Source organism: Aspergillus sclerotioniger (assembly GCF_003184525.1).
Source record: "Aspergillus sclerotioniger CBS 115572 chromosome Unknown BO94scaffold_29, whole genome shotgun sequence".
Classification (NCBI taxonomy): Eukaryota; Fungi; Ascomycota; class Eurotiomycetes; order Eurotiales; family Aspergillaceae; genus Aspergillus; species Aspergillus sclerotioniger.
The window spans coordinates 466678-490590 of NW_020291019.1; the positions used below are offsets into that span (position 1 = coordinate 466678).

The 23913-nt window shown below is 51.7% G+C and overlaps 11 protein-coding genes and 1 non-coding gene across 12 annotated transcripts; 4 read left to right on the plus strand and 8 right to left on the minus strand.

Moving 5' to 3' along the window:
* Positions 1 to 506: 506 nt before the first annotated feature.
* On the minus strand, positions 507 to 2222 carry BO94DRAFT_568663 (kinase domain-containing protein; the record flags this gene model as incomplete). The annotated part of the gene is made up of 5 exons (XM_025614698.1): positions 507 to 826; positions 902 to 1142; positions 1209 to 1525; positions 1576 to 1922; positions 1975 to 2222. The coding sequence occupies 5 exons, from the start codon at positions 2220 to 2222 to the stop codon at positions 633 to 635; spliced, it is 1347 nt and encodes a 448-aa protein (XP_025463965.1). The 3' UTR covers positions 507 to 632.
* Positions 2223 to 2903: 681 nt separating this feature from the next.
* On the plus strand, positions 2904 to 4158 carry BO94DRAFT_605837 (uncharacterized protein; the record flags this gene model as incomplete). Its single annotated transcript, XM_025616506.1, has 3 exons — positions 2904 to 2924; positions 2973 to 3230; positions 3285 to 4158. 3 exons carry the CDS (start codon positions 2904 to 2906, stop codon positions 4077 to 4079), a joined length of 1074 nt encoding a protein of 357 aa, XP_025463966.1. The 3' UTR covers positions 4080 to 4158.
* A 1038-nt stretch (positions 4159 to 5196) lies between these two features.
* Positions 5197 to 7508, plus strand: BO94DRAFT_499864 (putative AMP-binding enzyme). The gene is made up of 4 exons (XM_025609395.1): positions 5197 to 5548; positions 5602 to 5866; positions 5910 to 6046; positions 6099 to 7508. The coding sequence occupies exons 1-4, from the start codon at positions 5240 to 5242 to the stop codon at positions 7032 to 7034; spliced, it is 1647 nt and encodes a 548-aa protein (XP_025463967.1). The 5' UTR covers positions 5197 to 5239; the 3' UTR covers positions 7035 to 7508.
* A 129-nt stretch (positions 7509 to 7637) lies between these two features.
* BO94DRAFT_524278 (uncharacterized protein) lies at positions 7638 to 9645 on the minus strand (the record flags this gene model as incomplete). Its single annotated transcript, XM_025610256.1, has 2 exons — positions 7638 to 9347; positions 9595 to 9645. The coding sequence occupies 2 exons, from the start codon at positions 9643 to 9645 to the stop codon at positions 7869 to 7871; spliced, it is 1530 nt and encodes a 509-aa protein (XP_025463968.1). The 3' UTR covers positions 7638 to 7868.
* A 972-nt stretch (positions 9646 to 10617) lies between these two features.
* On the minus strand, positions 10618 to 12143 carry BO94DRAFT_212738 (EF-hand domain-containing protein). Its single transcript, XM_025606167.1, has 4 exons — positions 11984 to 12143; positions 11676 to 11761; positions 11313 to 11608; positions 10618 to 11252 (listed from the first exon to the last, which is right to left on the minus strand). The coding sequence occupies exons 1-4, from the start codon at positions 11992 to 11994 to the stop codon at positions 11073 to 11075; spliced, it is 573 nt and encodes a 190-aa protein (XP_025463969.1). The 5' UTR covers positions 11995 to 12143; the 3' UTR covers positions 10618 to 11072.
* A 306-nt stretch (positions 12144 to 12449) lies between these two features.
* BO94DRAFT_499872 (transmembrane 9 family protein) lies at positions 12450 to 15028 on the minus strand. The gene is made up of 5 exons (XM_025609396.1): positions 14920 to 15028; positions 13738 to 14850; positions 13352 to 13689; positions 12862 to 13297; positions 12450 to 12814 (listed from the first exon to the last, which is right to left on the minus strand). The coding sequence occupies exons 2-5, from the start codon at positions 14837 to 14839 to the stop codon at positions 12747 to 12749; spliced, it is 1944 nt and encodes a 647-aa protein (XP_025463970.1). The 5' UTR covers positions 14840 to 14850; positions 14920 to 15028; the 3' UTR covers positions 12450 to 12746.
* A 136-nt stretch (positions 15029 to 15164) lies between these two features.
* Positions 15165 to 16544, plus strand: lcp5 (small subunit rRNA maturation protein LCP5). The gene has a single exon (XM_025612533.1). The coding sequence runs from the start codon at positions 15218 to 15220 to the stop codon at positions 16367 to 16369; it is 1152 nt and encodes a 383-aa protein (XP_025463971.1). The 5' UTR covers positions 15165 to 15217; the 3' UTR covers positions 16370 to 16544.
* A 32-nt stretch (positions 16545 to 16576) lies between these two features.
* Positions 16577 to 17443, plus strand: BO94DRAFT_524288 (uncharacterized protein; the record flags this gene model as incomplete). The annotated part of the gene is made up of 2 exons (XM_025610257.1): positions 16577 to 16961; positions 17028 to 17443. The coding sequence occupies exons 1-2, from the start codon at positions 16643 to 16645 to the stop codon at positions 17441 to 17443; spliced, it is 735 nt and encodes a 244-aa protein (XP_025463972.1). The 5' UTR covers positions 16577 to 16642.
* A 768-nt stretch (positions 17444 to 18211) lies between these two features.
* Positions 18212 to 18285, minus strand: BO94DRAFT_t257. Its single transcript has one exon. It is a non-coding gene; the product is annotated as a tRNA-Ile (tRNA).
* Positions 18286 to 18655: 370 nt separating this feature from the next.
* BO94DRAFT_524293 (kinase-like protein) lies at positions 18656 to 20365 on the minus strand (the record flags this gene model as incomplete). Its single annotated transcript, XM_025610258.1, has 6 exons — positions 20074 to 20365; positions 19834 to 19981; positions 19548 to 19728; positions 19165 to 19469; positions 18909 to 19071; positions 18656 to 18834 (listed from the first exon to the last, which is right to left on the minus strand). Exons 1-6 carry the CDS (start codon positions 20349 to 20351, stop codon positions 18656 to 18658), a joined length of 1254 nt encoding a protein of 417 aa, XP_025463973.1. The 5' UTR covers positions 20352 to 20365.
* A 643-nt stretch (positions 20366 to 21008) lies between these two features.
* Positions 21009 to 22266, minus strand: BO94DRAFT_474083 (putative protein kinase; the record flags this gene model as incomplete). Its single annotated transcript, XM_025608504.1, has 4 exons — positions 21009 to 21197; positions 21257 to 21564; positions 21614 to 21960; positions 22013 to 22266. The coding sequence occupies 4 exons, from the start codon at positions 22264 to 22266 to the stop codon at positions 21009 to 21011; spliced, it is 1098 nt and encodes a 365-aa protein (XP_025463974.1).
* A 426-nt stretch (positions 22267 to 22692) lies between these two features.
* On the minus strand, positions 22693 to 23883 carry BO94DRAFT_474464 (uncharacterized protein; the record flags this gene model as incomplete). Its single annotated transcript, XM_025608514.1, has 1 exon — positions 22693 to 23883. A coding segment is annotated over one exon (1191 nt), but the record flags the coding sequence as incomplete, so codon positions are not given.
* Positions 23884 to 23913: the final 30 nt, after the last annotated feature.

Sequence of the window (23913 nt, forward strand, 5' to 3'; positions counted from 1 at the left end):
GGGAGTAAAGGTTTGAGTTAATTAGACAGGATACTCTTTGACCTGATGGAGTCGCTGATTTGCGTGTTATATCTATATTAGGCAATACATCAAGCCTGCGTCTTTTTGATATCCGAATTTAGATCTAACTGAAAGTAGCATATATGATATGAATTATTCAAGAACCTGTATAAGCAATCATGTTTACAATATATAATTACTGGGAAGAATACTTTCAGATTGTTGATCTTAACTACTAAAGCTGTCTCTATCTCAGAGTCGCTCACATAAAGTCTAGTATATATGGATATAGATTTCAAAGCCTAGTTATGTCGAATCTGTGTAGGGCCGCCGTTATACCGTTGCAGGTATGAGGAGTAAGATGTGTTGGGGTTTATCTGTCTACCCCTCCCTTTTCAGTTATTGCTGTGACGTGGGATAAGTTTTTTTGGTGTACTTGGGAGTTTCTGTTAAGATGTGTCTAATGAATATGGGTTGATGTGAGTGATGAGTGAGAGGGGATTATACACCAGGTATCTACCTTACTATCTATCTATCTATCTACATCAAGACTATCATACATATGTACAGTAGAGTGGAGAGTAGTGGAGTGGACAGGGGAAAATAATATACAGCCAGCCCATCATACCCATCTACTTCTTCTCCCCTTCAATATCCAACCAAGGATCGTCAACCAACTCTTTCGCCGTCCCTCGCTCCTCAGGCATCCACTTTAGCATTTTCCTCGCAAACACAAGAAACTTACTTTTCTCTTCGCCTTCAAGACAAGTAATCGTATCTTCAAGCGTCTGATCTTTGGGAATGAGATTCTCGTGCAGGAATTTCCCTATTATATTCACATATTACGTACCCATCAGTATTGTATTAGGGCTGGAGATGAAGCTCGGGTATGGTAGCTCACCATCATCATCGAAAAATGGCCCGTCAAACCAATCTTCCACTGACTTGACAAGCTTCCCGTGGGGACTCTGCACCGCGGGGCTCCATTTCCAATGACGGTGTTCTCTCGACCGCACTAGTAGCTCCTGCGGCGGGGGACCTAGAAAGGCGATCATTTGGGCGAGGTGTGCGTCTGGGTGGTTTTTCAGGGTGGAGTCGCGGGCTTGGGTGAAGAGGGTGCGGTTTTCGAGGAGTTCCCATATCTGGATTATTCGTTAGTTAAGAGTGGGTATTGGGGGTGGGGGATGGGGAGGGGAGGGGAGGGAAACCATCACGCCGAGATTCCAGATGTCGGCGCTGTAGGTGTATCCGGCGCCGAGAATGACCTCTGGTGCGCGGTAGCAGTCTGGTTGGATGGGAAGGATGCATGGAGTGGATTGGTCTTGCTTATGTACAGCGGCACCGAAATCCGAGAGGGTGGGGATGGTTTCGTAGGACTGAAGGGGACCGAAGTCATCGTGAGAGCGGTAGATGGGGTGGTCGTCGAGGGTTTTGAGGGAGATGGGTCGGGATGGAGTGATTTGGGCGAAGGAGTGAATGACGGAGGGGTTTTCAAAGGATACGAGGATGTTGTCTGCTTTGAGGTCTGGAACAAAATTAGGACAAGCAAAGCAGCTGGGTGAGGAGGGGACGAACCGGTGTGGATGATGTTGCATTCGGAGTGGAGGTAGTCCAGGCCCATCAGGAGGATCTTCATGTATGCTTTGAGGATGCTGAGGGGAAAGACCTCGTTACGGAAGCGCTTCTGTAATATCCAGAGGGGTTCTCGCATGGGCTCGTAGGCCAGACAGACATGTGTTCCGTAGGGGCTTCTCTCTTCGAACGATTCGATAAAGGTCCTTGTCACGTCGTGGCCGAAATGGTTGGGATTGGAGTCACGGATGTGTCGTTCGAGATTGGATTCCTGGCGAGCCTCGTCCACGGTGCGGTAGTTACAACATCCAACCTTCAAGGTCAGGTAGCGCTCCGATTGCCATGGCCAACTGATAGTAGTATGGTGATTAGCGCAGGAGTGGAGAGGATGGTGGAGCCTACCGTTGAAGATCTCGGACGAGCCAGATGGTGGAGGTGGTGCCCCAGCCGAGCTTGGCCAATGCCTCGTATCGGTCATGGAAGACATAGCCAGGGGTGACGGGGAAATACGACTTGGGTCTGAAGCCGGGGATCCTCTCTTCCTCGATTCGGGGTTCGAGAGGGAGCTGGACAGCAGATGGGAAACTGAAGGGCGATCGGCGGGCCCAGTGGGACCATGGCCGGAGCGATGGAAGGATTCGCCTGGCCATGACTAGTGGATGAGGGGATACTAGTATCTACCTAGTAGGTAAACAGAAAGGAGATGGGGAGGTGAAACCTGCGCGATGAATGCGCGACCCCCCCCCTGCTCCGGCTTAGGTAAGCGTGCAGCTGCATCGCCATCGCTTCTCTCCGCTTCTTATTCGGAGATGCCAGGAAGGGGGAAATGAATCAGGAGACCGTTTTATTCGCGTCATAGGAGCAAAGTTGGAGGGCTTTCAAGTCACTTTGATTCCATCAGCATGCGGCCATCTGGATCCTTGAAGACACATTTGATACCCTTAGCATCGCCGTTGGGGTGATCAACCGAGCCTCCACCAGGGCAATAATGTGCTTGCTTATTTGAGGTCAAATTCGGACATTTTAATTTGGCATATCTATGTGAGGAGGGGTCAAATATAGTGGTAATATAGTGCATCGGACGGACCGGCCCGCCCAGAGTATACCAAACTCTTCCCCAGGAGAATTGCGTGTACGTCCAGCTGAATAATAGCAATTGATATGGTCCATCATGAATAGATACATGATTGGCCACCGTCCCAAGTCTAGTTTGCCCAAGCAAACACTTTCTCGATGCTCTTCGCCCCCCACCACATGCTGGGGGATTGAACATCCCCCGCTGCAGCCTCCTTTTGCACTCTCTGACCTTGGTCTCGTCTTGAGCACTCATCATGGCTTGGCGTAGCTTCATAGTATACTATCTACCCGGGTGGATAGGCACGCTTTAAGCAATCATTGAGATATCCTTTCAGCTCACCGTGACAACGTGGTATATTTACCCTGCTTGGGAAGTCCTTACTCTCCAATCTCTCCGCAACAACTATGCTAGCCTGAAGCAAAAGTTTGGTACTTTACAGGCCTTGGTTCTTCTGCTTATGCTCCCTAACGCCACGCAAATCGTGGATCGAGTGGAAAAGCATGTGCTCAGTGCCAAATCAGATGAGGCGATCGTGCTACGAAAGTCAACGACAGAAGATTGCACAATGCTGGCGGTTGCTGTACGCTGACAATTATAACATGGAAGATTGGAGACAGTTCTAACAAGTCCACAGGCCGCTATTGTGGCGCAAGTTGCCATTTCAGCCCTAGTACTGGAAGACCTTGACAAAGTTCATTGGACGGTAGAAGCAGCATTCAGCCTTAGCTTGACAGCTGGCGGACTTTCAGTTTTTTATGCCTGTCTGATTCAACAAAGATTGAACAGCTGTCTGACCACTGATGATGTCAAGGACTTTTTCAGTAGGGTCAGCACTTCGGCGCGACTTCGAGAGTTCGAGCAAGCTCTAGATGATATGGCTTCCCAAATGCGGAAAATGGATGTCGGTGATGAAATGACCTCGGTACACGAAAAGGTGACACGACTGGAGTCAATGATCAAAGACTTCAAGAGTGCGAACAGATGGAAGTCCGTATCCTTTCTTTCTATACTCATGGTGAAAGCTCCGACCCTTCTGATGAAATATGCACTGGGATCTTTCATCGTAGGACTTGGCATCTCCTTTGGATGTTTAGCGTTCAGCGACGTCGGCTCCCAGAAGCCTCAAGGACGATACCTCGCACTCTTTACTGTCTACATTGTGACCAGCTGCCTGGGCCTGTTTATCTATTACGTGCCATCCATTCTTAAGGACCTGGAGTTGTCTACAGCACGTCGCCACACACGATTTATCCGCAGCAAAATTCCCAGAGAACATTTGCAGAATGAGACGCAAGTTCTTGAAAGTATCAGTGCTCTACGGAGTTCAGACCAGCAGGAAACCTATGGTGAACGTCAATCTAACGAGGTAAAATCTTGCGCAGAAGGACTTCAGAACACGGATGGAAGTCAACCCAAATCCTCCGATTGAACGGCCCAAGGAGATCTCTGAAGAGACGGCTGTGACCCAATCAATCTCGCTCGTGAAGAATGAAGAAACATCAGCTCATGGATAAACGAATCGATAGGTATAACGGTGAGTATAGTATCGGACCCTCCAAGATTGCCTGGATCTTCGAATCTGATTTGAGATAGGTTCGGTATCACTTTTCATAGAGCCACCGGGGTGGTCAATCATCAAAGCGATCTGGTGGGAGGATTAAGAGGAATTTGCCCACATTTTCAGTTATCTGAGCCTGCGGACTCCGGCATCAGCTCCTCTAGTAAGCACATAACCTTGTGCATCTCAGTATATATTATCATTAGAAGAATGCATCTCAAGGACTGGGCAGTAGAAGGTGTCGTTATTCTCAGTCTTGATTTCATGATATTTCTTATAGCCCGGATGAAATCTTTATTCATCTTTATCAAAGTAACAGGTTTCACTTGAATGAAATGCGCGAGCTGAGCTTCAAGTATGTTTCTTTGGGTGTGGATCTCCTCCACTGACTTGAGATACTAAGTCTTTCTGGGGGCACATCAGAGAACCACTCGGAACTGCCACAGCTTGCGGCGTAGCAACAGGCAAGTGCATGCAGATAGTTGATCATGTTGAGATCTTTCAACTCGGTCGATCCATATATCATGACGGACTCTGGGCGCATTGACCTGGATCTACCAAATGTAGTAACAATGGAAGAGTACAGTGGAGACATGAAAGTCTTTTTAACGAAACCGGAACTACCCTTGAGTCCTATAGGCCGCCATGGCAGGACAGATCCCGAAATGATGGTAATGCAAGTGATGCAATTTGAGGGATGAGGAGTGTTCTATGTTTAAGAATGAATCTATGGCGGCCCACAGCAACCGACGACCCCACGCCAAACCCCCGTGGCCGAACTAGCAACAGCTTGCTTTGTCTGCTCCCACCGGTCAGAGTGCGACTTGCAGAGAGGGGCCTGGGAATGGAGCGATGGGGGCAGTGTAAGCAGCAGCCTTGCGCTAGTGCTTATCCTCGGTCGACGCTAGAGATGGGCTAAAGTCGATCAACCGGGGTATAAAGTCATTGACCCCGCCTGAGCCTGCTCACAACTCCTCCTTCCTGGACGCTCTGCTTTCACCCGTAATTTCTTCTCCCAAGTCAAGGCATCAATGACATTCACGACACTTCCAATTCCCGGGGTCAAGCATAGTCAGCGGATTCTCACCTCGGTCATCGAGGCCCGTGCCAATGACAACAGCGAGCCCTGGGTCTCCGTGCCAGTCGACGACCAGGATCTGTCCCAAGGGTATCGCGACATTGGGTTCAAAGAACTGAACAATGCGGCCAATCATGCGGCCCACTGGTTGAAAGAGAATCTCCCGGAGACGATCGAGCCATTCCAATGTTTCGCTTATGCTGGACCCAAAGATCTTCGCTATCAGATCCTGGCCGTGGCGGCGGCAAAGCTGCAGAAAGTGGTACGTAGCAGCATAGACAGACCCATCGGTATCACAACCCTAACTCTGTCTAGATGGTTCTCCCCTCTCCACTGGTCACGGCAGAGGCGCAGCTGCGAATCCTTGAGAAGAAAGGATGTACAGTCTACCTGAGACCAATGTCCATGGCAACTGCAGTGAAAGCAATTCTGCGAGATGCCCCCCACATCCAAACCATCACGGTACCCGACACCGAGGCGTTCATGCAAGAGGCCGAAGCAGTACCCATCAACTACAGCAAGACCTGGGAAGAAGGCAAAGCCGATCCGTGGCTGGTGTTTCACACCTCTGGCACAACAGGTCCGTCTCCCACCATTCTCTCACCAGCATACTGACTCCACAGGCAACCCCAAACCCGTCACCTACACCCACGAGATGATGGCCGGGGCTGACGTGGTGGCCTCCCTCCCTGACGCCGGCGAGACTCAAATCCACCACTACGCCCAACAGCGATGCTACACCCCTCTCCCCTCACTCCACGTGCGTCCTCCCACCCTCCATCCTCATTCAACACACTTACCAAACCATCCAGTTCGTCGGCATGGCTCTCTCCCTCTCCATGACCACCTTCATCCACATGACCGCCGTCCTCGGGCCCTCCAGCCCCCCAACCCCAACCCTCATCCCCTCCATCCTCCACCACGGCCGAGCCACCGTCGCCATGCTGCCCCCAGCCCTCATCGACGCCCTCTGCCTCACCCCATCCGGCCTCCAATCCCTCCGCAGCCTCAAATACCTCCACTTCGCCGGCGCCCCTCTCTCCGCAGAAACCGCCTCTCTCCTCCTCCCTCACGTCCCCGTTATCCCCGGCGTCGGCAGCACCGAAGCCGGCGGCTACTTCACGGCCATCCATCCCCACCGCACCGACGCATGGGACTACCTCTCCTTCCAGAGCAAACACACGGGTGTAGAATTTGAGCCCCGTCCCAACAACCTCCACGAGTTGGTCTTCATCCGTCGTCCCTCTTGCGCCCTGCAGCCCATCTTCCTCCTCTACCCGGACCTCGACCGCTTCGAAACCAAGGACCTCTGGCAAGAACATCCCATCCACAAAGGCCTATGGAAAATCATCGGTCGAACAGACGATTACATCTACCTTTCCCATGGAGACGGATTAAACGCCTCCCTCCTGGAACCTGAAATCACCGCCCACCCGGCTGTAAAATCCGCCTTGATAGGAGGCCACGGCCATCCGGCACCGGTTCTCCTAATCGAGCTCCTCCCCACCGCCGACGAGACACTCAAAAACGATCACGAAAAGCTGGTTGAATCCCTAACACCATACATCGACAAAATCAACACCCGATGCCACGAATGCGTGCGTCTCTCCCCAGAACGAATCATCCTCGCGACGGAAGCCAAACCATTCATCCTCACCATAAAGGGGAGTATTGCCCGTCCGCAGACTCTATCTCTCTACGAGGAGGAAATTGCTTCGTTGTTTAAGGAGTCTAAATATTATCGATAGAGATTATATTGACGGGAGTGAATCTAAATATATAGACACGTGCCATCCATCCATCCATTAATTTACTCATTCACTTGGTACCTCATTCCGAATACGAGGAAGGGATTACAACAAAAGACTCTACTATCAATATCCCTTCCCATCGCATCCCATCCGTCGTCGATTCTATACCGACAAAAAGAAAAAGAGAGAGAGATACCTCTTCCCGACTCAGAAACAACTCCGAACCTCCATCCACGGTTTCTACATACTAGTAAATGAAATAAATATACATGGGAAGCAATTGTTCCAATATTCCATTATTCATCTTATTATTCTACTTTTCCTGGTCACTCATCCACTCACTCACTCCTGCCTGGGTTCGGTTCAGTTGGGGGGGAGGGGTTTACCTAGTTTCCATCTTTTGAATCAAAACGAGGGTTTCTTTGGAGGAAATGGGGAGGGGGAAGGTGTGTTAGTGGCCCTTACATGAGTACAACATAATAAGTTACGTTACTTACCTACTTACTTCATAAACAGCAACCCAACAAGTAACTCACAAAAGCTACCCAAGGGAATCAAACCCAAACCTAAGGACATATCTAGATGTTTCCCAAGAGTAATGGGGAAGAATGTATGGACTGTTCTGAAGGTAATAATTCCAACATATTTACTCCTTAGATCTCCAAACTATGTACCTATTGTATACCTAGACCCATTTACTCCCATCCATCGGCCGTTATTTTGTGCATCTCATCCACCTACCAACCCACCCATCTACATTCTTCGCCATATACATACATGCATACAGGGGTATCAAACCGAAACCAGACCAAACGCCAAACGCTCCCGGAATTATTCCACAATGCGTACCCGCACGCCATCCATCCCCATTGTCGAAGTCAACTGGTCCATCCAGTCTGTCGTGGGCCCTTGTTTGTAATTCGGGGTGATGAGTGACTCGACCACGAGCTGGGGCTGGCCTGGCGAGCTGGGCGGAGTCATGGGTGAATCGTACGACGGGGTAGGACTGGCACTTTCCGCCGGGGACGGCGATGGCGGGGAGGATAACCGACGGGGCTCTCTCGGGAGGGTTGTGGAGCGCTGACTCGGGTCGAGCATGACGACCAGGTAATCGAGGATCAGTAGGGCGGAGTGCACGCCGCGCGTGACATGGGCTGAGTAGCCCTCGAAGAAGAATTCGGGGAGGGGGCCGATGAAGCCCCGCGGTTTGGCATGGCCGGCTCGTAGCATGGATATGGAGACGCCGAATTCGGTGTGGATGCCGCGGAGGGCGGCACGGGTGGCCTGCACGCTCTGGAGAAGCGGGGGCTCGAGTTTGGCGCGTTTGGCCAAGGGAAGGGCGATCAGTTCGCGGATGCGTTTGACGTAGCCCGGGATCTTGATGATTTCGCGTAGACCTCGGTCGACTACGTCTGTATATAGGGAAGAGTCTGGGAGTTTGGCATTGTCGTTGGAGATTTGCTCGTTGAGGGAATGCCATTCGGGTTCTTCGAGGAAGCAGGCTTCGCCTTCGATGAGGGCGGCAGCGATAAGGATCGGGCGGTAGACAATGTACATGGCGCGACCGAAGCCATGGAGATGAGCTTTGGGGCCGCGGAGTTTTAGCAGTGCGCGAATGCCGTGAGCATGGTGAATCCATGCCTGGGGACCGGTGCAGTGGTGTTTCTCGAAGACGGCGAGCACGATGGCGGTGGAGAGGGCTTCGTCGGATTTGGCGGTCGACTCGTCGGCAAGGAGCCCGGCGAGGCCGCGTAAAGAACGGGTGTAGAAGGCGCGCGCAGCGTCGTGAAATTCAGGGACATTGTAGAGGGCGCCAGAGTAGGCGAGGGTGCAGGCGCGGATGGCCCAGTCGAAGCACGAGTTCATCGCACCACGACGGCGGTCGACATATTCGACCCAGTTGACAGGCACACGGGTTTCGGTACATTTGAAGAAGCAAGGGAAGGCAGTGAGGACGTAGTTGGTGAAGACTTGGGTCTGCTGGGCGGCGACCGCCGTGACGGTCAGCGAAGGCGAGACCGACTCGTCCATAGGGAGCGGCAGCGGCAGCGGCAGCGGCACAGGGGCGAATTGCACGTCGCGCCCGCGGGCCGGGCCTGAGCGGGGGGTAGAGGGAAGGGAAGGACTGCTATTAGTTGCGGTGGATGCAGTGGAGTTGGACGAGGTGGAGGTGGAGGTGGACGAAGGGGGCGAGGCACGGTAGCGTTGTTGCAGCGCTGGCACTTCGTTGCGGAACTTGAAGGTGCGAGCCTGAGTCAGGCAGGGCACATTGCGGCCTTTGCAGTGGCCACAGGGGGATTTGCCGTCACACTAAATAGAAAGAAAGTAATGCAGATGGTTAGCTGGGTAGGGTAGCAGGCAGCGGATGGTCGGACAATTAAATCCAATCCGGTGGGCGAGCGAGGCAAGGGTTGCGAGTTGGCAGAGGCACAAGTCCAACACTCAACAAAGAACGCCTCGGAGTGACAGGATTCAGGGGGGGAAATCATTAACGCCATGGGCGGGCGGGCCGGTTCTTGGGCAACAAGCAGCTGACAATGAAGCCATCATCACGCACCTGAAGATGACCCTCAGCGCAGGCCTGACAGCCGCGTGGCACTCGGACCATGCTGGGTACTGCAGCCAGTGAGTTCGACAGCCACAGCCAGACCGATCGGATCTGGCAGGGAAGGCATTAGGGGAGAAGATGTGCAGTGAGGAGGAAGTCAGGGAGTGATGTGATGTGAGGGGAGGGAGGGAGGGGAGGGAGAATGAATGAATGAAGAATAATGAATGGAGGATGAATGGATGGATGGATGGATTGGTGGAGCAGCACCATCGAGGCTGGCCAGGCGGGAGGTCCACCGGATTGCATTGGATTGGATTGGGGAATAATACCAAGTAGGTAGTAGTAGTAATCCTAATCCCAATCCTCAGTGGGAATCCTCGAGTTTGTCCGGCCCAGCCCCAGCGTGAGATGAAGACAAGTCATTGGCCCGCTGGCTGTCCGGATCGACATTCGGGAGGCGATCAGTCCGTCAGGCCCCCGCCCGCTGGCCTGAGCTGGCCTGAGCTGACCCTCCTTTCATCTGGCCCGGTTTCTGCTCGCTGCCACTATCGATCCAGACTGGCTCGGAATAGATACACAGTAGATACTATGTAGATATAGCTCTGGACCCAACATGTGGCCTTGAACTTTGTTGACCGGGTGCAGAAACCGTCCCTGACGCTGGACCAGATGATTGGCGGGCCAACTGCCGTGGGAGATGGAGATGCTCAACTCCACCAAACCATTGCAGCTTAATCTCGCTGCTTCTGCTGCTGCTGCACCGCGCCCAATCTAGTCCGGCCAACGGGTGATGCCCGCTGCCACTGGAAGCATCCGTCACGGGCGGGTGGGTGCGTCGCCGCTGCTGCACCTGCAAATCCCTCATCGTCCATGCGCAATCTCCGTCCTCGGACCCGACCCTTCAGGAGGGCTACCTAGGTACCTATTGCTGGAGGGAACCTTGTAAAGAGTGGAACCTGGACACCAGGGGCAGACTGCATGGACAAATGGATCAGACACCAAAAACAGCAGCTCAATAACAACTACACTACTATATACATGATACACGCATCGTAGCCACCATTTGCCAGTCAAATTGCACTGCCGAGGCACCCGACCCTCCTGATTCTTTGTACATATTCAGGGCACCTCAACAGCCACTCGTCCACTCAGTTCCCTCCTGATAAGCACAGCACATCCGACCCCCCCGGTATCCGCTAATGCCAGGCACCCCGGCGGGTCCCGAGCTGGCCGCTTTTTGGGATACGAGCAGTAATGGGAATCCTGAAGACACAGCCAGAAGAAAGAAAGAAAGAAAGAGAGAAAAGAAAAATAGTAAAAAAAGAAAAAGACAAGTAGATCAATCAAGCAACGACGAAAGGAGAAAAAGCAAAAGCTCAACAGTTAGCGCCAATTCACCGAGGGAGGGTCACATCCAAGTCCGCGCAGGGATGCGAAGAAGCAACCATGGCCTGTGCCCAGGCAGTAGTCGTCGATTTGGAGCCGATCTACACCAGTCCATCGTACAGCGACAGGGCGCTCACAATGGTCTCGTCCCGCTTGCTGCCCTCCTTGAACTCCTCCATGTCCAGGCTGCCGTTCTCGTCCTTGTCCATCATGCGGAAGATCTTGCGCACCCGCTTCTCCGGCGTATCTTCATCCTCGGGCAGTTTAACCATCGAGCCCACCTGCAGTCCAGCCCGTCAGCCGCCGTGGGGGCCAGAAACTCGAACGGGGGCTAAACATACCATCTTGTAGATCGCCTCGACGATCGCCAGCATTTCGTCATATGTGATCTTGCCGTCGCCGTCAATGTCATACAGTTGGAAGGCCCAGTCCAGCTTGTCCTCCATCTTGCCCCGCGACGTGACCGACAGCGCACAGATGAATTCCTTGAAGTCAATCATCCCGCTGTTATCCGAGTCGAACACCCGGAACACATAATTCGCAAACGACGACGGGTCACCAAACGGGAAGAACTGTCGGTAGATTTTCTGGAACTCCTCCTTGGTGAGGGTCCCCGATGGACAGTCCTTGAGGAAGCCTGCCCGCAACGTTCCGTCAGCGGCTGCTCCTGCCAGCTGCAGAGGGGCCCACCATGCCTCACGCACCTTTGTACCATTGCTGCAGTTCCTTCTTGTCGAAATGCGTCGCTTTCTGGAGCTCCTCCAGCTGCGAGGGGGAGAGCTTCGACTGTCTGGACCGCCGGTGAATTAGTTGGATGCCGACATGCGGGGCACACGAGGTCCGGGGTAACAGGGGAACTTCACAACACCAGGATACCTCGTTGTATCACGTCGCAGGCGGCCATTGTTCCCAGAGTGCGACCACCCATGGGTGACCCGTTGGGCCTGTTGGGTGGTTCCCCCTTGTGCCTGGCCAGACCCATGCGGAGCGATCGGAAAAGCGCTGCACTTACGACTTGCCCATGTTCAATCACACACGCTCCAAGCGCCCGGTTCTCTGAGTGGATATCGTCGGAGGGAGGAAAATCTCGGATTCAACGTGTCACGGTCGGGACGCGCGATGAAACAGACTCTCGGAAGGCGCGGGGTAGACCAGTTTGGTGATAGGCGGTGCGGCTTGGACGAGGGGCAGGCGGTCGCCGCTCGGAGGGTTCGGTCGGGTAGGATAGAGAGGCACCACTGGGGGGTGTTCGAAGCTTATCGAGGTCGAGAAAAGCAGCCAGGCACGAAGACCAGATCTTAGACAAACTGCAGGAAGGAAGAGTCGTGGCGATGGCGGAGGGACATGGATGGGAGAAGAGCCGCGGGTCCAGAACACGGCGGCTTGGCGGTTGGAGGCGTCAGCCGTGGGAGATCCACGGCTCGACCACTGCGTCCGCCAATCGCAGTCCCGCCCCGGCTGCGGCGGCCTCTTCTACGCTCTTCTACGTTGGCCTAGACTCATTGCATCGTACACTCATGCGCGTCCAGCATTCCTCTCCCCAACTCCGCCCATCCGAGTCTATGTACACCTCATGGCCCTTACAGAGAAGTGGTGGTAACAAGCAAGCATGCAAACAAAGGAACTATACAGGGATATCCGAATAAGCATCCAACCAATCGAATCAACCTACGGTCTTATATAGCGAAGCACAGCGATGCAGCAAACAGCGATGTCGGTCCACGACCGGGAGCGGGCCGCACCGCATGAGCAATCTCATGTCAATACGTAACGGCTTAGTCGACCTTGATGGAGCCGTAGATGCGGTGCACAAATGCCCAGCTGGCGAAGAAGCCAATGGAGCCTATTCAAGGGTTAGTGGTGAGTCCTGGGACCGTGGCAAGTACATACCGGTCAAGATGAAGACCACAAATCCGATCAGGGCCGAGTATCCCACATACAACACCGCACCGGTGAGACCACCAAAGCTGACCCGCGTGATCCAGAACAGAATGGCGTTGAGGAAGACATAGCTACCTGTCATGCCGGCGCCCGCAAACGCGCGCCAGTGCCAGCGATAGTTCTCCGCGCACAGCAGGAAATACACCAGCAGGACCGTCGTCGCGGCGGAGGTGATGACCATCAGGCCGTAGCAGAGGAACAGGAAACCGAACATGTAGTATATCTTGTTTGTCCACAGCGACGTCATGATGAAATACAGCTCCACGAAGATCGCTCCGAAGGGAAGGATACCGGTCAACAGCAGGGAGGGAACGGTGCGCAGTGTACCCGTCATCGGAGGGACCTGGCGGGGAATCTGGTTGGTCTTGGTGGGACCTTCAATGGCCTGCAAGCGGTTAGCAACCATCAGGAACGTGGTCATGAACTATCATGTACGTACGCTTTGTTTAAATCCCAGCCAGCTACCCGCAACACTCAGCGGCACACTGATCACGAACCAGATCAAGACCAGGGCCAGCATGGTGCCAAAGGGCACGGCTCCGCTGGATCCCTTGGCCCAGACGAACAGGTTGAGGAGGAAGAACACGCCAAAGATGAGGGCAGGGACCAGCACAGGTGTCATAATAATGTTGCGTTTCCAGGATTCGCCGCCTAGCGATTTGTAGACCCGAGCCGATACGTAGCCTCCGATGAAGCCAAACAGCGTGTAGATTAAGAGAATGGCCGTGGCTAGGAAGCCACGGTTCGCAGGGGAGAGGAGGCCAAGCAAAGCGAAGACTGCAGCTGTTAGCCTGGGAGCTTAGTATCATCTGCAAGCTGACCTACCAACAGTCACTCCCGTCATCATAAAGAGCTGAGCACCGTTACCGACGAGCACACTCAGCAGCAACGGAGACTTCGGAGACCGGAACACGTCTCCATGCACCAGCTTCCAGCCCGAGTCCTCCTGAATACCATCCTCCACCGCCGCGGATGTCCCGTCAAAGTCGTCCAGGTTGATCATGTCCAGGCGGTTGTACCGAGCAATATCCTTCTTGAGCGCTCTGACCAGAATCATGCTCACCATCGCAACCAAGAAGACCACAAACACGGCCGAGTTGATCAGCGAGAACCAATGGATCTTCGGGTCGTAGACATGCAGGTACTTGTCCCAGCGGGTGGCCCACGCGGTATCCGACTCCCGCCAGTACACGCTGTACGTCCAAGCCACCATGGTCTCGCCATCCTCGCTGAGGGTGACGCCGACACCGTCGCTGTCACACTGGGGAGTGCCATCCTCCAGAATGACGGAGTTGCGTCGGGACTCTGGCTGCACCAGAACACCGACAACCCGGTACTTGTCCTGGTTTCCGTAACCGACGCGGTGGTATTCGATCAGGATTTCAAAATGGTTGTTCAAAATCGGTTGTCCGTCATCGTTGATTGATCCGAGGGCGAAACCCGGGCTGTAGAACTTGGTCTGCGTCACCGCCTCCATGTTGATCTGCGCTCCGGGAAGACCATCAACCAGCCAGTTGATGTTGTATCCCTGTTCTATCCTCCGGTTGACGAACTTGGCACTGCGGGCATCAAACGAGACCTGACCACAGATGGACTTGCACGTCTCATTCTTGCCCATGTGCAGCTCGAACGGCGACGTCTGGATGCGGTCTCCGAATAGAATGCTTCCCAACGACTCTCGGACATCCTTGGGGCCCTCTTTCGGCGGGCAGAATCGGAAGGCCGGGTGGTAGTAGTCGTAGGAGAAGACGGAATGGAGCTGTTCATCCTGCTGCGCTAAGCCGGGCGTAAGGTGATTGACGTAGAGAGGCACAGATTGGCCTTCATCGTAGGAAGTCGGTGCGACACCGGGGAGGTAGAAAGCGGCGGAGAGAGAGGGAGCAGCGAGGAGGAGGGCGATGGGCGAGGATCGTTTGGTGAACCACATAGTGGGTGTCTCTGTTCCAGCGCGGTAATCGTTAGTTCCTGTCGGTCCCTCGCGGATGGAAGCCAAGCTCAGTGACCTACAGTCTATAGCTTCCACGCCACAGCGATCTTCAAGCTCGCATGAGATGGGTGGTCCGGAAGGTAACCACCTGCGCGAAAAGAGACCAGGAATATAAACACGGAATTGGACGGAAACCGGCTTTCGCTGGGGGAGGACGCCTTGTCCGGTTGCATTGAGGCCAGCTCGCGCCCTTGGCGCACGTGATACGGCCGTCTGACTAAGACTATCGCCACGTGCTGATAAGCACCTTACCGTAAAAATTTCCCTCTCGTTTGGCGCGATCACTCAACGACACACAGCACAGCACAGCACAGCACAATGGCCGCCGTTTCCCAGTCGGAGCCTTCGGGCTTGCAAAATATCTCCAATCTGCTCGAAACCCTTACGACATGTCTGACCAGCACCGGATCCTCGCTCCCTAAGACGAAACGGGAGGAGCCCTCGGATGTGTCGATTGAACCGCCGCAGGATGGCATTTCGCTGCTTGACACCAAGTCCGATCTCCTTCTCTCCTACATACAGAATCTGGTGTTTTTGGTTATATTCCAGCTGAGAGGTCTCAAGGCGACCGACGACGAAGATGCCGATACGAATGAGTCGCTCCCGGAGGATATTGTGAAGAAACTCGTCGACCTACGTGTCTACTTGGATCGTGGTGTTCGCCCATTGGAAGGACGTCTGAAGTACCAGGTCGACAAGGTCATCAAGGCAGCCGAGGATGCCGACCGGGCCGAGCGCGGAGCCCCGGCTCCCAAGAAGAGCAAGACTAAGAAGGCCGCCCGGGACGAGTCCGGCTCCGAGGGTAGCAGCGACAGCGAGGGTGACAGTGATGAGGAGGATGAGGACGATGATGAGGAAGATATTGACGAGATGGCGTACCGGCCCAACGTGTCTTCGTTCTCGAAGAAGGTCGAGCCTGAGGCCCGACAGGACAAGGCGTCCAGACAAGCACCAAGCGATGGCATCTACCGACCACCCAAGATTATGCCCACGTCCCTACCGACCACCGAGAGCCGGGAGCGCCGGGAGCGCGCGCCACGCCGGTCGAATGTTATTGATGAGTTCGTCAGCGCCGAGATGTCGTCCGCGCCCATGGCCGAGCCCAGTATCGGAAGCACAATTGTGCGCGGTGGACGACAAACGAAATCGAAGAAGGACCGAGAGCGTGAGGCCGAGCGGACGCGATATGAAGAAACCAACTTTGTGCGTCTGGCAAAGGAGAGCAAGAAGGATCGGGCCAAGCGACTCCGTGCCGAGGGACCGGGTAACACCTTTGGCGGAGAGGATTGGCAGGGACTTACGGAGGGCGCGGATCGGATCACGAAGCTTACGCGGAGGGCGCGGGGAAGCGGGAATGCATTGGATCGGAGTCGGAAGCGCAAGCTGGACGATGGACAGCGCGGTGATAGCGGTGGAGTGGGCCAGATTTTCGAGAAGCGGCGCAAGAAGGTGGACAGCTGGAAGCGGTGATTCCGATATTTCTTTGAGCATTGTTCGATACCAGAAAAGTTATCTACTCTTGTTACCAATACCAGCACGGCCCTAACCCCTGGCCAGTGGCCAGGATGACGGAGGCAGCCGGTTTCATCAACCATGACATCATCACCATGCTGCACCTGGCCTGTAATATGTACCCTCATCTACCCTCAATTCCACTCGAATTCCCATCGAATTCCAATCCCATTCAATCCCAATCCCAATAACCCATCCAATCCTCCAAAAACCTCCTACAGAACAACCAAAATGGAAGACCCAGGTCCGTCATCCCACCCCACCCCATCTATACAACCCAACCCAACCCAAAACCACCACCCAACTAACAAATACATACTACAATCGAACAAAACAGCCACCGAAATCCCCACCATAATCCACCACCTGACCCAATCCCCCCCAGAGGACCAACAACGCACAATCCAAAAATACTTCACTCCCAGCGCAGCCTTCACCCACCCCTTCTGCCGGGTGCCCCCATACCCCGGTAGTCGGTGGCTAATCGAGAAAATCTACCAATGGTATAAGATCATGTCACCGCGGATAGAGCTAGAGGTGCATTCAGTGGGTGAGTTACCCCATATCCCTCCCCCCCAATCCCAATCCCAATCCCATACTAACAGAAGGGAGAAAGCATACGACAAACCCACCCAAAAACTGTACCTCCAAATCTCCCAAATCTTCTCTATCTGGGCGATACCCTTCCACCAGGCCCCCGTATCCCTAACCACAGTTCTGGATTTAACTACAGACCCGGCAGATAATCGGACGCCGACGAGTGGGCAGGGAAAACGGTATTATATTAAACGGCAGGAGGATTTTTATCAGCCGGAGGAGTTTGTCAAGTTTGTGATGCCGTGGGGGGCCGCGTGGGTGGTTTTTGTCTGGCAGGTGATGGCGACGGTGGGGTGTGTGTTTGGGGTGGTGGTTTTTTGGCCGGTTTTGTGGTTGGAGGGGAGGGGGGTTGTGGGGGATGCGAGGAGGGATGTTAATGGGGGTGAGAGTGGGAGGGGGGAGAGGAAGAAGAAGGGGGGTTGGATTGGGTTGTGAGAGGATGAGGATGAGGATGGGGTTGGAGATGGTTGTATATATGGGTGAAGGGGGGCGTATATGATACCCGTGGGATGTGGTGGGTTGAGGGGTAATTCGCCTGCAGGGTCGGATAGTACTCTGGTTATATATTTGGTGAGTTATACATGGACTCGGCATATTAATATAGCAGGGGCAGTTATGGGGGTATGTGATAGAATCCCGCTGCTGAGTCTGTAATTGAGATGACGTTAATAGAATGAGTATGTCAGTGTATATAACTATGATTCCAATGAACAGGAGACTTAATATACAACAATGAATACAACGCAGTCTATGCCAGAGGTTGCATAACCAATGACATATTCTGCATGCTTCTGTCCATTCAACTCAGCCAGGTAACATTCCATGAATAATCTTTTTTGAAATAAACACCTAAAGGTGTGCTGCATGCTTCAACCACAATGCCAATGAAACTGGAAACAACATGAAGATAGATAGATATACATGTAGTTGTCTTCCTCCAGGAACACTGACTGATGTAAATACCTTTTGAACCCCACTCCACCCACTTTCTTGTATGTGACATTCCAATTTATATTGATGTTGATCCACAACCAACATAAGTAGTAATGTAATCCTGTATCCGATCCTCCAAACCACCAATTCACAAGTTGCTTCAGCCAATCAAATTCCCCAACAGCAATCAAAAATATATTGAGAGTTCGTTCGCAAGTCTTCCTTCGTCCACCCGTCCACCCAGACAGATGGAATAGAAGAAAAAAAAGATGGTCCCAGAGGGGCTCGAACCCTCGACTTTAACGTTATTAGCGTTACGCTCTAACCAACTGAGCTATGGGACCCTGTTGATATCTACGGGTTGTACATAGTGCCATATATACCAAAAGTAAATGTCACACACCTTCTTTCCATCAGACATATATCCATATAGTCTTACTCTCGGATTTGAAGGTATTGAATGAATTCACAATACCATTCCATTTTACGATACTATACAATCTCATCAACATGATAAGTACCAAGTGGTTGATCCATTCTATCATATTACAAGGTGATCTTTAGGAGACTTTATACATACTACTTCACAAGAAGAACCTAAGTGGACGCCGCTAGTTAAACACATCCAACCCAACAAGATAATTAATAAAATTATTCACTACGCCAGCACACCGATACACCCATTATCACAATCAAGTAATCAATAAGTATAGATCAAGCAGACCTCAACCAAGGATCATCCAACAATTCCCTAGCCGAGGCTCTTTCCTCAGCCTTCCATGTGAGCATCTTGCGGAGGAACCGCAAGAATAATTGCTGTGATTCACCCGACAAGTTCCCTTCCAGCATCTCCAATGATTCAGTAGGAATTTTGATGTCTGCTTTCCAGTTTCCTATTTTATTATCAGCAACCAACCAAACAGACAACCAAAAAAAGGAATTAAAAAAAGGTTCCAGAAAGCAATACCTTCACCATCAAAAAACTCCACCGCATATTCACTCCCCCGTATCATTTCCCTCGGCGGCAACCCCACAATCCCAACCATTTCAGCAAGATGGTGTCCATCAGAAGGTTTCCTGTTCAGATCTCTCCCGTAGAATAAATGGCTTTGTTGGAAGAGATCCCAAGTCTGTGCCTATTGTCAGTTCCATAATCCCTTACTAACAATAACGCAAACAGCCAACAAAAAGCCAAAACAAAAAAGGGAGGACGGAAGAAATACCAGCACGCCAACATTCCAAACATCCACCTTTTCATTCCACGGTAATCGCAAAACCACCTCCGGAGCACGGTAAACCCAAGGTTGGATATCATCGGAATAAGTATGCGATCCGAAGCGAGCCTGACCGAAATCGCATAGCGTAGGACGACCATGTTGCTTGGTTTTCTTCAGTTTGCGAGAAGCATAGATCATGCGATCGTCGTCGAGGATTTTTCGTGGGCTGGGATGGGATTTCTCTTGTTCTTCGAAGTCGGTTAGGATTGATGGGTCTTCGATCGCCATCATGATGTTCTTTTCTTGAATATCTGTAGTAAAAGAAATAGAAGAAGAGACTTGGTTAGAGAATCCACCCTGAAGATAGAGAAAGACAGATCACATCATACCCGTATGAACAATCCCAGCCTCGGTATGAAGATAATCAAGTGCAAGAAGAAGATGCACCAGAGTCAACTTGACGATTTTTTCCGGAAGAACTTTGGCTCGAAGTTGAGTGCGAAAATCATATAACCTCATGCCCAGGGGCGGATGAATAAGGCACCCGAAATTGCCATCTGGGGATGTGATCTGGAAGCTTGTGATATAGAAATTACTGAAGATATATTAAAAGATCTTGTTCAAAGAAAAAGATATATTTATGATAATTTAGTCCCTTCGCCCCAGCGGGGCGACGATAAAAGTGTCCAATGCTTTACGGATGAGTTTGGCACCAGCATGGTCTACTATGTTAAGGGAATTCAAATGGGCATAGGCTTCTGTTTCTCTTTGGCCTTCGGCTGAATTGCGCTCAAATACTTTCAGTGTAACATAAGCATGCTGCCTACCAATAACAAAGTGAGTTAGTAGTAATTTATTTCAGGCTGAACGGCTTGATTAATTGATTGGATTGTAGGGTAAGTTAAGCTGACTCACTGGAGGTCCCTACAGAGCCAAACGGTCGAATAGCCGCCATATCCCAATTTACCAACCACCTGATACCGAGATTGAAATACCTCACCGATTTTCACGGGATAAAAGTTTCGCGGCGAGTACCATGACAGGGATTCTTCCTCGAGTTTCTCGGCTGGATCGAGGAGAGGAAAGTTTGATTGAGAGAACGCGCGTACGGGTGATGCATGGCGATGGGCCCAGGAACGCCAGGGAGATATTGCCCTGGAAAATCGGGATGGTAGCCGGAGTATTGATGCCATGGGGAGAAGCGTGGGGGATTGCTACTGCAGAGGATCAGGGTAACGCGATCTTATGTAGGACAGGTAAATACGGCTAATGCAGGAATGACTCAGCAATGGATATCCTGTCTGTTTCAAGAACGTACAGACAGGATGTAGATGGGCTTGGATGGATGTGATCTGGAGTAGTATTTGTAATATTACTTAGTAATTAATCCAAGTTTTCTACATAGGTAGGCTTGCAAGTAATACTTCCTACTACGGATCTGGACGTAAATTATTACCAAGTAAAACCCAGACATTGCTGCATGCCCATCAGACCGATCTTTACAGGAATGAGTCTTAAAACAGCGGTTCTAAAAGTCTCAAAGAGGAAGATACGGATCTATGGTATGAGATGGTCCTCTGACAAGGCGCAGCTGGTATTATATCAGAGAGCTCATGATACACATAAATAATTATCATTATTCTTGAAACCAAGAGTGCGAGAGTAAATCTTCCACGCCATCTCGATCATCCGGCCTCCACCGCAACATCCTTGATACTAAATTAAGAAAAACCTGTTTATCATTCCCATCGATATCACAAAAAATACCATCAAGTCCTCCACTCTGTGGGATTAACTCGGGGTATTTAAACCTTCCTATACGTACCAGCATCAGCCATTTTCCAACATCATCAAGAGAAAACACTACCTTCAGGATCAAAATACCGAGAAGTGTGTTTTGCCCGGCAAAGCATATCCACGGGCGGAGGACCAAGGATTGATATTGTGCGGGCTAGATGTTTCTCATCAGAGAATGAAGAAGTATTTGATTCTGATTCTGATGAATCAAAAGGTCCCTTTCCATTTACTAAATCCAAAAACTAGTTCATTTGATACGTTACTTAGGAGGATCTTTGGGATAAAATGAGAAGACACGTACCAAGACAGCCAGATTCCAAATATCAGCACTGTAAGTCCAACCCGCCCCGAGAATCACTTCAGGGGCTCGGTATTCATCGGGTTGAATGAGATGAGTATGGCTCTGAGGTCCACGCACGGATAGTCCGAAATCAGTGATGACAGGTCTTCCTAGATCTTTTACCTCTAAGCTGAAATGGTTCCTTGAGAGATATATCGTTCGATCAGGGAGATGCTTCTGAGGGAGAGGGGCGCTCATCTCATCCTGAGAAACTTTATCAAGTACAGACGGGTCTCGAAGAGTCATGAGGATATTGTCCTGTTTCAGATCTTGCAGTTCGATCAGTAGGTTTCTCGTTTCAACCAGGGGAATAAATACCTGTATGAACAACACGACACTGAGAGTGAAGATAGCAAAGTCCTTCTAGTAGCATTCTTGCAACAGGTTTCAGTACATCCAACGGGAGCACATCCCCCCGGAACCGCTGTTTCAACATCCAAAGCGGCTCACATAGGGGATCAAACACCATACAGACATGAGTGCCATGGGGACCTGACAAGATAAAAGAATCGAGCAACGCGCTGATGAAGTTCCAGCCCACATGCTTAGGATTCAGGCGACTAATATGCTCTGTAATCCGTAGATCTTTTTCGGCGTCTTCTGTGGTCGCGTAATTGTTTGCCTTGATTTTGACAGCAACGTAGCGTGGTTGGCGCCAGCGCCATCTAGTACGTTGATTAGTTTCTACGAAGGTAACTGGGATGGGTTGAATCATACTGTTGTAAGTCGCGAGCCAACCACACAGTTGAGCTGGTTCCCCAGCCTAGTTTTGCGGTGATTTGGTATCTGTTGTTGAGGAGTTGGTAGAGACGGGCAGGGTAGAAATGCTGGTGGCTGTAATGAGGAGTGCATTCTTCTTCGAGCGGTTCGGTTGCTGGGAGAAGTTTTATGGGTGGATTTGGTGGTTTGCATGGGGTTGATTTTAGAAATCTGGGGAGTGATATTCTCCATAAGTTTAGGGTTGGGGTCATTTTCCAACATGAGGGTGTATTCCTGAGAGGTCATGGGTGGTTGTGGTTGAGAGGGCCTTAATAGAATGCTTGGCTAAGCACGGACTATATGTAAGGAACGGTCATGTCATTGTATTTGGCGACCTTCTCGGGATTCTTCCAGTAATGTGGAGTGACATGAATAAAAAGGCGGCGCGACTGACACAGGTTCCATAGACTGACTGGATTATGCCAGCGTCAAATTATTGGGTAAATGCGATCTGATAATCCTTTAATATTACACTCAGGTCGCCATCTACAGATTGTTTTGTATACGTGACCCGATTTAGGTGGTGCGGGCGTGTTTTTCTTCAAAATGGTATGGTAAGCCCAATACAGCTAGATTATACTTCTTAGAGCTGTTCAATGTAAGTAGGTCTGCGACAATAGCAGATATCTACACCATAATCACTTCAACCACTCCCCAACCCACTTGAATACCCACTCCTCTTTAACACCCTCCACACCCCTCAACAACTCACTCTTCTCCGCTGTAATCCTCGTATCCAACACAATCCCATTCCCATTCCCACACCCCTTCTCCCTATCACTCTGCATCCCCACAACCTCCTCAAAGAAATCCAACAACTTCGCAGCAGGGTTCTTCTCCAACAGAGCTTGCAATTCATTCTCATCTAGTTTACTAGTACTATCGGTTGCATTCTCCACGTCGTGACGAATACGCTGTACCCACTCGCGGACAGGGATTATTTCCAGACTGTTTCCTTCCACACCTGAGGAGGTAAGAGAGGGAGAGTGTTGGACGAGTGCGTCCGCGATAACAGGTCTGATATCGTTCCATGTCTTGGGGTGCAGGTTGATAGGATGGTAGACTTTTACTTCTCCTTGAGCTTCGGTGGTATCCTTAGGGATGGCTAGATCGACGAGAATCTCAGCCAACAAATCAATAGGAACCCAATCGACGCGATCCATAGTCGGTCCGAGGGCATCAGGTAAAGCGTTAAGGTGTAGTGAGCTAAGAACCAGACTCGGGAACCATTCAGCCTTGGACCACAGACCCGGGGAACGGACCGGGCCGGCGATTTGGCCGACGCGGGCGATAGCAGGATGGAAGCGGGGCGAGTGGCTGGCTGCGTAAGCGAGGAGATGTTCAGCGAGGTATTTACTATTAGCGTAGGCGTTTGGAGCCGGGGTTGTGGTGGTGATGATGGATTCCGGGGTGAGGCCTGTGGGAGTGGTATGGCCGATGGTGGAGCTCATGGAGGAGATGTAGAAGAGGCTGGGGGAGTGTTTGGCGGTGGTGGTGAAGTTGATGAGGTTGATGAGGCCGGTGAGGTTGGGGATGAAGGATGGGAGGGAGAGGTTGAAGTTGACGGTCCAGGCATTGTGGATGATGAGGGTGGTGGTGTTTTGGAGATGGTGGAGGTCGGATGCGGGCAGGCCGAGGTTGGGTTTGGTGAGGTCGGTGGTTAGGAAGTGGACTTTGGAGGGGGGAAGGGGGGTTAGGGTGTGGGTGTGGGATTGGGCGTTGGGGTTGCGGTTCAAACAGTAGATGTGCTCGATGGTGGGGGTGTTGAGGAGGGTGTCGAGGAGGTAACTGCCCAGTTGGCCGGTGGAGCCGGTGAGGATGACAGTGTGGGATTGGGATTGGGGGATGGGTTCGGTGGT

Coding starts and splice junctions, on each gene's coding strand:
- BO94DRAFT_499864 (XM_025609395.1), top strand. CDS start 5,240: ATGACATTCACGACACTTCCAATTCCCGGGGTCAAGCATAGTCAGCGG. Junction 5,549..5,601: donor CGGCAAAGCTGCAGAAAGTG/GTACGTAGCAGC, acceptor AACTCTGTCTAG/ATGGTTCTCCCCTCTCCACT. Junction 6,047..6,098: donor CCCCTCTCCCCTCACTCCAC/GTGCGTCCTCCC, acceptor CAAACCATCCAG/TTCGTCGGCATGGCTCTCTC.
- BO94DRAFT_212738 (XM_025606167.1), bottom strand. Junction 11,609..11,675: donor ACTGCAGCAATGGTACAAAG/GTGCGTGAGGCA, acceptor CGTTGCGGGCAG/GCTTCCTCAAGGACTGTCCA. Junction 11,253..11,312: donor TCGAGGCGATCTACAAGATG/GTATGTTTAGCC, acceptor GCTGGACTGCAG/GTGGGCTCGATGGTTAAACT.
- BO94DRAFT_499872 (XM_025609396.1), bottom strand. CDS start 14,839: ATGTGGTTCACCAAACGATCCTCGCCCATCGCCCTCCTCCTCGCTGCT. Junction 13,690..13,737: donor GATGACGGGAGTGACTGTTG/GTAGGTCAGCTT, acceptor TAACAGCTGCAG/TCTTCGCTTTGCTTGGCCTC. Junction 13,298..13,351: donor GGCTGGGATTTAAACAAAGC/GTACGTACATGA, acceptor AACCGCTTGCAG/GCCATTGAAGGTCCCACCAA.
- lcp5 (XM_025612533.1), top strand. CDS start 15,218: ATGGCCGCCGTTTCCCAGTCGGAGCCTTCGGGCTTGCAAAATATCTCC.